The sequence below is a fragment of the Alexandromys fortis genome, unplaced genomic scaffold (assembly GCF_014885135.2).
Source record: "Alexandromys fortis isolate MF-2015 unplaced genomic scaffold, M_Fortis_MF-2015_v1.1 scaffold_8_1_9099942, whole genome shotgun sequence".
In the NCBI taxonomy this organism is placed as follows: Eukaryota; Metazoa; Chordata; class Mammalia; order Rodentia; family Cricetidae; genus Alexandromys; species Alexandromys fortis.
This window is the reverse complement of record NW_026067898.1, coordinates 7,268,829-7,281,135: the sequence shown is the minus strand read 5'-3', so window position 1 is coordinate 7,281,135 and position 12,307 is coordinate 7,268,829. Positions and strand designations below refer to the sequence as shown.

At 36.9% G+C, this 12,307-nt stretch overlaps 1 protein-coding gene across 4 annotated transcripts in view; it reads left to right on the top strand.

The window, feature by feature from the left end:
* Nucleotides 1-12,307, top strand: part of Agps (alkylglycerone phosphate synthase) — an 89,505-nt gene that overhangs the window by 27,585 nt on the left and 49,613 nt on the right. For all 4 annotated transcript variants that reach the window (XM_050119727.1, XM_050119742.1, XM_050119752.1 and 1 more), the window contains exons 7-10: nt 575-654; nt 2,536-2,616; nt 6,988-7,113; nt 8,821-8,929. In XM_050119727.1, coding sequence (XP_049975684.1) covers nt 575-654; nt 2,536-2,616; nt 6,988-7,113; nt 8,821-8,929 — 396 coding nt within the window. The remainder of the gene's footprint in view (nt 1-574; nt 655-2,535; nt 2,617-6,987; nt 7,114-8,820; nt 8,930-12,307) is intronic.

The following is a 12,307-nucleotide window of genomic DNA, read 5'->3' as shown; positions in this document are numbered from 1 at the left end:
TGTTAAGAAAACATCCTTTGTCAAATTATCTTAAGAGGAAATGGGAATATGTTGTTTAAATATGTCTATATATTATTTATCCTATTTTACTATCACTTTTCACCAAAGAATGTGAAAATTAGTTTTTAAATATCATGATCTGGCATTTATTAAAGCTTTTTGAGTAAGACAGTTACTTTAACAGAAAGACAGTTATTATGTAGTAAGGAGTTGATTGTACTTCTAGTTGTTCAGGACTTGTCTTTTTTTCTTTTAAGCTACCTCTCCTCGGTCATCATTAGCTTAGATCTTTGCTAATTATGTTTTTTGAGTTCTACAAATTGCTAGGGCTTTCCATGAGTGAGTCGTGTCCAGGGATGGAGCCATAGCCCATTGCTTTCAGTTCCATAGTAGTCTGTTTTTGACATTCAGCATGAAATAAAGGTGAGTTTGTTTTCAGTGTGTTCGCTTTTGCAAAGTAGAGATAGGTGTCAGTGCTAGCAGGCCATTTGTGTTCTGTATAGTAGGGATTTGTTTCAGAAATGCCACAGAAGCAAAATATTTAAACATAAAGTTTTGTTTCCTGTTTTGACAGGAGGAACAAGTGTGTCATATGGCTTGATGTGTCCTGCAGATGAGACAAGAACAATAATTTCTTTGGATACTTCACAGATGGTATATGATATTCTAAGATATAGTGGGGTTGTTTTCTGTTTAAGACATCATTTTCTTAATACTGTTTTTTAGCTTCATGTTTGGTAATCAGAAGCTAAGCTCCTTTGTTCTAAGGTACAGATCTTGGTATTGTACTGCCAAATTAGTGTGTAAGATGATCATTTGAGAAAAATGATTTGAAAGATTGAGACAGTGGATAAGTTGATGTCTATTATTATAAAGAAACTATTATTAGTTATGAATAACTTGAGTGATCATACCTACTTGGCTCCGCTTTTGCACATCTGCTGGTGATGAGTGGCAGAGCTGGTTTTTATAAGGTCCAAAGGTGTGCAGTGGTAAGGCTTCAATCAGGGTTGCATTCTACCTGCATACATCAGTAGTGATCCTGAGTACAGCTTCGTGTGAGCTTTCTCATTTGAGTCTTCTTTGAACAGCAAGGTAGAGGTCATAGTAGGCCTGTGCCCAGAGTGAACACTTCCTAATGCTTTGTTACATTTGCTTTCTTCACTTTCTAGGACCTTAAAAACAAATTTTGATGTGCTATTTTGCATCTGTTTTGTTTGCTTCTTTAAAAAAAAGTTTTTTTTTCTCATGTAACTACTATATTTAATCACTCTTGTCAAGTCAAAATAATTTTCTTATACTAATTTATGTAGTCCACACCTAATTTTAAAGGTATCTTTATGATAGTTGATTAGCTCTCATGGAACTCTAGGAAAGTCTTGTTAACTGTGGTCGTTTCTCTTTAGGTGTCATTTTATCAGAAAGTGTACTTTCCCTTTTCCCAACAGAGAAACTAGGCTGTTTATAGTAGGAAATAACAAACTTTGATTTTATCTGCTGCTCTTCCTTGATATCATTTAACTCTTCTTATAGGTCCTGTGTATAGTCTAGTTAGACTTTTCCCCCCTTTCCTCCTGTCTTCTACTTCCCCTCCTCCCCTGCCTCCCTCTCCTCCATAGAAAGCTTATCTTACAGAGAGATGGTAATGTGCTCTTTAAAATACATTCTATTTTATTTAAAAATAAACACACAATTGGACGTGCTTTGGGATATTTTGATACGTTTACTTTGGGAAATGGTCAGATCAGCACTTAGCACATCTCTGACTTAGTTGTATGCTTTTTAACGCCATATATCACTGGGAGAGGAAGTGGCTGAACTTGATAGTAGCTGACTCATGGTTGCATGGTTGCACTGTAATACTCCTCATCAGCTCCCTTATTCTGGAATCTAAGAAATGACAGTTCCTTCACGATAGTTTAAGAATAGCCTATTCTGGAATAGGATTTCTGGGTAGTTGCAGATGTCCTTGAACTCCTGATCCTCCTGTCTAACTCTGGAAATACAGGTGTTCACCACCATCTTGGCTCAGTTCCTTTTTTGCAACGTGAGGCAGGAATAATGTTTTTTATTTTTTCTCAGATTTTTTTTTAATGCAGAGATGCTGTGTATTATATTTAAATATCTTAGTAGGTCTTTTTTCCTGCCCCATCTTGATTCTTAGATATGAATCTAAGCAGCAGTACAAATAGATGTTTTCTATGTACTATTTTTTATGTGGGCTATCCTATTTATTCCTTTAGTAACCGTGTTAGTATATATCAATACTGTCTACATTTTACAATTAGGGACTCACTAAGACTAAATAGTTACTTGCCTAAGCTAAACAATTGCATTTAGTTTCATGTCTGCACAAAGATGGGAGTGTGTGTTTCTGTTCCAGTGCCTGCATAATGTATTGCTCTTGTTGCCACATCACAGAGTAAGCATCCCTGATTACTGCCATTTCACTAAGGTTTTGAATTTGGAAGTTAGGTATTTCCTAAGAAAACGTTAATGGCTGATAGGAATGAGACCTCTCTGCTTTTGTAACAGAACCGGATCCTCTGGGTTGATGAGAACAATCTGACAGCTCATGTAGAGGCGGGGCTAACAGGACAAGAGTTGGAAAGACAGGTAAGTTATCTCTTTAACTAGCTGTATTCTACGTCTGAAAGAAGTACCTTTCACAAGACATTGGCCACTCAGTGAATCTGCTCAGATTTTGTATGCTGAGCCAGAACTGAGAATACAGTAGTGAATGAAACTATCCCCTGCCTTCAGGGGACTTCTGTTGGGATAGAAGATCGGAGAAATGGACAGTATGTCTCATCAAATGGGGGCAAGTAGGAAGAACTTGGACAATTATGTGTCATAGAGACTTGACATTTAAAAAGAGACGTAGAAAGGAATGAATAAGAACAAATTATGTATGAAATTGCCATAATGAAGTTGATTTACTTGGTATAATTCCAAAACCTGATAAAGTAAAATGAGACTCAAGGATGAGTCAGAGTTAGCAGAAGAGAGGACAGGTGAAGAGACCAACCCTGAGGAGGAAGTGTGTGCAGGAGCACTAAGGCTAGCCATTGCTTTTGGGACCCGTAATCTTTCTGCTCTTTCTCAGTATTTGAGTGAATTTTAAAATTTTCTGTTTATGGGTTCTGAGCAGGTAATTATTAAAATGAATTGATTCATGGGGGCTAAAGAGATAGCTCAGAGTTTAAGAGCACTGACTGCCATCCCAGAGGATCTGGGTTCAGTTCCTAGCACTTACATGGCAACTCCAGTGCCAGGGGATCTATCACCCTTTTCTGGCCTCCGTGGACATTGCATGTATGTGTGTGGTGCACAGACATACATGCAAACAAAAACAAAAAATAAATGAGTCCCCCCAGAAATTAAAAATTGATTTTTTAAATTTCTCCAAATATGGTCAGGATGATTGTAACCCAGCTTTTATAAACAAAAATTAGGAATTGGGATATGTTGGTGACACATCAGTCGCTTCGTTCAAATTAGATTATAGTTTATCCCTGAACCTTTTCTAAGACACAGGAAATGTGTGGTGGTTAATTTTATTTTAATTGTCTTTCCGCTTTTTTGAAATAATTAAATTTTGTCTACTTGTGACCAGTTTTTGAAAAATTTATTGCAATACTAAAAGATTTTTGAAGTATTAAAAGTTTTACTTATGAGTAGTTTATATTTGGAAAAGGTGAACAGCTAGCAAACTCCAATACCCGCCAGGCAGCTTTTCTCCATGGGTGAATAGTAGTTAACTTACTTTAACATCCAGCAGATCTGTTAGTTTTTATCAGAGATCTTCAAACAAGTCAGGCTTTAAATAGTGAAGATAAAAGATTTATTATTACAGTTTCTAATGAACTTTGATGATTTTCAATGAAAAACATCTAGAATGCCCTGGATTAGTCCTCTGCTAGCTGGAATGATAAGACATTATTGACAGCATTTTTTTTAATAACAAAAAATGACTTTTTAGGCCTCCAGTGTTATATCCTTTATTATAGCATTTGATGGAGTATTTTAACCTTTCTAAGTTTTCCTTCCCTCTTTAAAGGTTAAAATGAAAATTCAAAGAGCATATCCCCTTAAAATTTAATGGCATTTCTCTCTAGTAGGTGCTTATGAAACAAACCTGCTAGTTTGTCTCACTGTGACACAGACCCTCACAGTTGTGCCTGCAGCTGTCCCCATCAGACCCCTCCTCGTTAAACTCCCTCCCAAGTCCTCTAGTTTATACCTCAGCTGAGACAACCAGCTTAAAGTGTCCTGTTTATTCTTCAGAGAAGGTTTACAATGGCATAAGCACACAAGTTGAGTAGCAGATTTTAACTCTTTAACTTGTAAATTACATTGGTCTTTAATATGCTTAAATACTAAGGTACATCACTAACATACCAGTTTCAGATTTTGGGGTTTCCTTAGGGATTTATTAAATCTCTGGTGATTTATTTATCTAATAGTCTGGTGATGTGTGTTTTTTTTTTCTTCCCAGAGGTAACATCATTAATAATCTCATAGTATCTTGTTTTGTTCTTGTTTCAAGTAGCTCCTAGCCCTTCCTTTTAACTTTAAGTATAGATCCTAGTTATAGATCTTCATCTATGAAATGGTGATGATATTAGAGTATGTTAATAATGTAACACATTTAGAACTTCATCCCATTCATTTCTATCAGGCATGTTTACTTCATTCAGGTACCTTGAACTTTATTCCTTTTATGGCAGATTTCCAAACTTGTCCTCGGTGCAGATTTTTGCCCGAAAGTGTAGACAACCATAGCCAGTTCCTAGCTGTTCTTTCTCCTTGGTTGTATAATAGGAATCACAAATCCAGCATTATAAAAGCTGAAGTTTCAGTGATGAAGTTTGTACTCGTCTCTCAAATATTGCTTATTTTGTAGCCCCAACCCCAGGTCTTCATTACATTCCTTTATAAAACTTTATACTTATATCTAAGGCCCAATGCACAGAAACTATTCTTCCAGTAAATTTTCCCTTTCCAACATGGCTGCTAAATTTATGGAAGAATCAATATCACATAGTATCTTTAACTATTACAGAATATTGATAAATGATAGTAACAAATAACAAATCTATGTCATATTCAATCATACTATGGATTATTTTTATATATGGTTTATTCTCTAACTCTGATACCACATTGTACTATATATGGCTAGACCCCTATCTTTTCAAATTAGAGGAGAATTTTAACTCTGTAATTTCATAAACTTAAATGTCTGTTAAAATTCAGGAATAGCCAGGCGGTAGTGGTGCACGCCTTTAATCCCAGCACTCAGGAAGCAGAGGCAGGCAGATCTCTGAGTTCGAGGCCAGCCTGGTCTTCAGAGTGAGTTTCAGGACAGGTTCCAAAGCTACAGAGAAACCCTGTCTCAAAAACCAAACCAAAACAAAACTTAGGAGTAGTGTCATAACAGTCTGGCCACCTTTGCTAGCTATTTTTTTCCTGTGCTGGCTATTTTTATGTCTGTTTGTCACAGCCTAGAGTCATTGGAGAGATGAGAACCTCAATTGCGAAAATAACCTCCATAAGCTCAGGCTGTAGGCAAACCTGCAGGCCATTTTGTCATTTAGTAATTGATGGGGAAGGGCTGGTTCATTGTGTGTGGGTTCACCCCTAGGCTGGTGGTCCTGGGTTCTGTAAGAAGGCAGGCTGAGCAAGCCATGGAGAGCAAGCCAGTAAGCTTTTTGAATTATGAGCCATATATTTTTGTTTTATTTCTTTAATAGTTTCAGTGAGGTATAGGTGTCATAGAATAAATTGCTGTCATCTAAAGTGTACCGTGTGACACAGAATACCCTGACTCATCGCCACCATCAGGTGACATGTGTTAGGGGTTTATGAATACTTTTCTTCTAATTTAATAAAACTGAGAAAATAATGTCAATATAGGTTGTTTGAAGATGGAGCTGTAAGGAAATCTAATACATTGGTAATTTTCATTTTAACCCTGCTTATTTGTGATAGCTTGCTAACCTCTTAAATATATTGAATATGTAAAGAAAAAAAGTAACAAGTGATGTTCTTTCAATTCTGTCTTCCTATAAGCAAAATAAAAATACAGTTTCCATTGCTAGCATGTGAAGCCTAATTTATGTGTAAGCTAGTGGGCTTACACATTTTGGTTACAACTTTGAATCCATACTTTCTTTGATACATGGGCACAAACATCGCTGACATACTCTACATCTCTGCATGACTTATTTGAGAAATAAAGCAGTTGCTGCACTGGATGACGATCAAATGGTCACCACAGATTGATGGGCTTGAGTGCCGGCAGCAGCGAGTATGCAGATGGTGGTGTCTGTACCGTTTGACAGGAGATGGCTGAGACTTTAAAATGATTTCAGTGGAATGGCTTTGGTGTTGCTGCAGTAAAGGGCATCCATTGAACCTCAGGTGCTGTACAGATGGTGAAGCCAAGCTAATACAGAAAAATGAGGAACAAGTGACTATTTAATGTACAGGAATGCTTGGTCCACATCACAAGTAAATGATGACATTGCATTTGGGAAGCCTAGCCAGATGGCTGAGCATTAAAACACACGACTCCTTGAGAGAATTAAGTACAGGCAATTTGCTTAGATTTTCTGGAGGCCTGCTGCATATTTTATTAGTGTGAGGAGAAAGAAAGATGAAGTGCTTTATTTATTGAAAGTGTTAGGTGAAGTTGGCAGTTGCTTAAGTATAATCTGATCTCCATAAGTATTTAAAGTGTCTCTTCAAGGGTGTGGGACACAGGAAGGGTCAGCTGGCTTGAACAAAATAATGTGAAGGGTAGTGCTTTTTAGCCCACGCTTTTCCCATTTTATAAAGGTTTTTCATTAGGCAAAAAGAAAAAAGTTGTCTTCAGGTTTAATGTGTCAAAAATATTAGAAACAGATTGGAGGAGTAAATGTGTTGAATGCTGTGTGAAATGGAACCAGTTTTGCTCTAAAATTTTACACTTTTGCTTTTCAGCTTAAAGAAAGTGGTTATTGTACAGGTCATGAGCCAGACTCCCTGGAATTCAGCACTGTGGGAGGGTGGATAGCCACTCGGGCGTCAGGCATGAAGAAGAACATCTACGGCAATATTGAGGACCTGGTAAATGTATTTCTAGTTACTGTCTAGTGATTGCTATTTAAAAAATCAGATTAAGTATTTAGAGCCTTTAAAAATTAAGGATTGGGCTGGTCAAGGTGGCTTATCTCTTTAATCCCCAGCATTCAGGTTGACAGAATGCTGTGAGTTCAAGGCCAGCCTGATCTATAAAGTGAGTTCTAGGACAGCCAAGGCTCTGTTATACAGAGAAACTCTGTCTTGAAACGGCTAAATAAACAAATAAATATTAAGGATTGAGTGGTAAATCTCTTTAAAATACACTTCTTTTGGTTATAGTAATACTGATTGTGCATAGTAGAAGCAGTTAAAGGATAGTGATGTCATATTTAAGGATATCCCTTTTAAAGTGACCAATATTTAAGATTTATAGTCGTTTCAAAGTATCTAAATATGCAAATAAATATTTTTTAAGTCCATCAAGAGTTTGATCATCATCTTTGTTTTTTAATGTGACATTGTTGTTATTCTTGCTTTAGGAGACTTGATTTACTTTTCTGAAGGAATTCTTTTTGTGTACAGTTGAAGACCTCATTGAAACGGCTCTATTGAGCAGTCTCTGAGAGCCTGGCAGTGTTGTAGCTATGGGCACCTTATTAAGTTTTGGGTGCCATTTGTTACATTTGTAGCTTTTCTGGGGTCAAGTTGGTTTACCTTTCTCAGCTTCAGTGTTCTTTTCTGTAAAATACAATAACCGTATTAGAATTATATTGCAGCTAAAAGACATAAAATGAAATTTTCACAGGTCTCATGTCCATAAGTGTAAGGTTTTTCTTTAAATCTTCAGTATTTCGATATTTATTTTACCTGACATTTTTCTATGTGGTCTTGCTATTTAGTCCAGGCTGTCCTAGAACTTGTAATTTTCTTATTTCCATTTCAGTTCCTGGGGTTACAGAAAGGCAACACTATGCTGGGTGGTTGATACTACTTTAGAAAAGCCTGTGAGGCTGTGGAATTAAAGTAATACTGATAACATTGTTCTTGGCCTCAGGGTTTTTATTAGTATTTCTGTTGATGGAAGTATCAGGTTTATCTCATGAGAGACAATACTTGTTATTCTGTAAAAATTAAAGCTAAATCCAGTTGTAGAGAAAAATAGTTCTGGGTAGCAATTAGATTATTAAGAGCTTTATAAGTCAGGCAAGTGCTTGATAGACCATTAAAGTCTATCAGATTTATTTAATTTACATTAAAGTGTCAATTAATTTAATTTTTTTTCTAAAGATTTTTAAGGGGGAAAAGATTCTTCAATTAACACACTTACTACCTAAGTTGTTATATAGCATATTTTATTTTGAAATTTCTTTGTAACGTATTATATTCTTTGAAACTCATAATTTGCATTGCTTGTACGAAAACTTTAGTAAGGCCAGTATTTTAGTCTTTGTGGCTACTTTAGAACTCATTAAAAATTTCAAAGTGTTAATAATTCTTTTTTAGACTTAAAATTACGGTAAGTCATGATACTAGTATCTTGTTTAACTGTTGGAAAAATGTTGAAAATTACTATATTTATCTTTAGTATACAAATCACTAAAAGGTATGAAAATTCTGAAGGGCATCACAACTTATCACTTAGTTCACTATTTAATGTGTGGTGTTTTGTTGCAAATGTAAATATATGTGTTGCAAGTACCGACACAGATTTAACAGATGCCTGGAGTTTACACTGTGTCTTGTACTAAACAGGTGGTTCATATAAAAATGGTGACCCCCAGGGGTGTGATAGAGAAAAGCTCCCAAGGACCCCGTGTGTCAACAGGCCCTGACATCCATCACTTCATCATGGGATCTGAAGGTTGGTGTAACTGCAAAGTTGTTAGGAGAGTATGTAGGTTTATGACTTCATATTGGGAAAGTCTGTGTACTGTGATATCAGGTCTTTAAAGAAAGGTATGCTTTAGATTTTTAAAGAATAATACAATTTTATGATTTACTGTTTTTTAATTCATATTTCATAAAACTTTTTTGTTTGTTTTTTGTTTTTTTTTAAGACAGGATTTCTCTTTGTAACCCTAGCTGTCCTGGAACTCACTCTGTAGACCAGATTGGCCTTGAACTCAGAGAGATCACCTGCCTCTGCCTCTGCTGGGATTAAAGGCGTGTGTTCCCACGCCCAGCTCACTCATAAAGCTTTTATAATAAGAACATTTATACTAAACTTCCTCCTACACTTTACTCTTTTACAGTTCTAAACAGAGTGTGGTCTTTTTTTCTTAGTTTTTTCAAAATTTTTAGTGATGTTAGGAAACAGTGGTTAGGGCTTAAACATTCAGCTCTGTATGTTACAGTTTAATCTTGTCCCGGTTACCAGGTGGGATGACTGATGAAACAGTCTCTTTCTGTCTTGTTTTTCTTGTAATCGTGTTGGATGTTTTTTAAAAAATGGAAGTTTAAATTCCATTTATTCATGTATATTTTAAACTTCTGTTTTTATTTTGCGAGCAGTATCTGTTGCTTACTTGTTTACTGTTGGATAACTTTAAAATATGTGGTTCCTTCTGATTTGCAGGCTGTTGAGTAAACACATTGGTATATGGTGTGCATGAAGTAGACTTGGGCCTGTTTTTCAGATTTTGGAATGGGAAAGGGACAGCCCTTAATTCAGAAGAATAAAATAAATTTAAACAGGAAAGTGTTTCTAAGTTAGCCTGAGAGCTCATTGTTTACTTCCAAAGATAGAGTTTGGAAACATTTAGCTATATTTAAGTCTGTTGTGCGCCAGGAGGAAGTAGACAACAGGATGGGTTCCAGGGACTTTAATAAGTCACCACACAAGCAGAGTCACTGATGTCAGGGCTGCAGGACAAGGACTCAGTCCCTAGCAGGGGCAGAAGCATAAAAGCAGAAACATTTGTTGCCATGTTACAGTTACAGTTTTCAGGAAGCAGAAGTCAAAGAGTAGGGACTTTCCACTTTCCCTATGTGTCTCACCATTGCCAACCAACACAGAATGCAATCTCTTTAGCCAGTCAGACTCATTTGTTCTGTCTGTTTTTAGGAACAGCCATAATAATTTAGACTAAGGGGCATAACAGATTATTTCTGTTGACTAATGAGGTTGGTCAGCTATTGGAAAGTTCTCAACTCCCCTAAAATTTGGGAACCTGAACTTTGTTTTACCCTACAGGTAAACTGGAGTCTGAAGTCAAAATGGCTGTGCTTAGGACAAGGTTCTTTTGCCTGCTTCCTTCAAAAGAACAATTATAATTAAGGTATTCAGGCACAAGTTCTGATCTTTGAAAGTGGCAGCAAAGAAGGAACAAATAATTATGTTTCTTAATAACATGATAGAGATATCAAGTATGATGATGGGTCGGCTGTGTATGATGGTGGTGTTAGCTCTATGTGTGTGTGTGTGATAGGTTGTAGGTAGGTGGCTGTGGGTACTTTTTTGTGTGAATACTCCCCTTGCCGTATGTGTGTGTATTTTGTGCATTCCCCTTGCTTTTCCAGTACTGTTCTTGTTTCTTACCATCATCTTCACTTATTTGCTTATTTATTTTTGAGGCAAAGTCTTTTTATTATGTACTCTGGCTGTCCTGGAACTTGCTATGTAGACCAGTCTGGCCTCAAACTCACAGAGACTCATCTGTCTCTGTCTCCTAGTGCTGGGATTGAAGGTGTGTATTACATGCCCGGCTTGGTTCTTAGCATTTTCCAAACTTCTTTATAGCCAGGACTCTGGTCCTTTATAGATAGTATCTTGGCATTACTGTTGTATGGAGGTTCTCTGGGTGTCATTTTATGTATACTTTCTTTAGTCACTAATTGCTCTACTTTTCTCTCTTCTCCCTCTATCACCCCACTGATATTTTAAAAATCTGGTTTGGTGTTTTTTTTGTCTGTCTGCCTGCCTCCCTCCTTCTCTCTCTCCCTTCTTCCTTCCTTTCATTTTATTTTGGCAAGGTCTTATTCTTTAGCTTAGGCTGCTCTGGCATTAATATATATATTAAAGTATATATAAAGTATCTGGAATATGAGTAAAGGCAGAATATATTTATGAATAGTTGGCTAGGGTGGGGGTATGGAAATGGATCATGGCTGTTTAATTGGTACAGTTTGAGGGATCACAATGGTTTAAATTTAGTTTATAGTAATGATTGTGCATACATGTGAGTATACTGAGGACACCTATCAGTGGCCACATCTCCCGTCCTGTAGCATCATCAGCTAGGGTAGACCCTTATGAGCACCTGTCTCTCTATGCTGGAATTTTTGACTGGCTTGACTTTGTGCAGGTAAACATAGCTGCTCTGAGTTCATGAGCACAACAACCATACCATGTCCAGATAACAGCATCTGACAGCACTCCACTCCATCCTCTGACTCTTCCACAGTGTTCCCTGAGTACTCCACAGTCTATTATTCTCAGCATGTTAGCCGTGTTGCACAGACTGAAGTCCACTGCAAAAAGAGGCTTCTCTGATCTTGAGAGCTGCACTAATCTATAGGTATAAACATTACTATTTAGAAGGTAGTTTACTGTTGTCACTGTTGTAGGAAAACAACAGGAATACCCCCGCCAGCCCCTCTGCACACGTACAGGGTCTATGCCCTCCCCAGCCATAGACTTTGACCCAGTGTTACAGTACTAGGCTACTCATACTCCTGTGGATCAGGCTTCAGATGCAATCAAACAGTTCTTTGTCTCCCTAATGGCCATGCCACAATTACACCCATGGATCCTCCTTGCCTGGCAGGTTGGTACTGTAGCACGCAGGGTCCAGTACTGTAGAAGGTAATGCGCAGGGAGGAAGCTTCCAGGACAGTTCCAGTATAACTTCTGTGTTTGCCGGAGGGAACCAGGGTATTATGTCTTCGGCAGTTAGGGTCTTACCATGTATTTATGGTAGGTAGCCAAGAGGATGACAATAGCCATCATGTTGTTTTGAGGGCTTCTGGGGTTTTAAATGGGTGAATTTTATTGTTGAAATTATTATTTATATTTTAAATTTTATATTTGTTTTATATTAAAATGTTAATTGGGCAAACTTACAGAGATTTTTATGATCATATAAGTTATAAGAGACTCATTTAAAAATAAAACAGAAGTAACATATATAAAATGAATATATAATAATCTAATTAATCTGATTTATACTGTATGGACTCAGATGTGTCTTTAACCCTGTGTTACATCTTGGCCATTCTAGGGATGCCAAACATTTCTTGA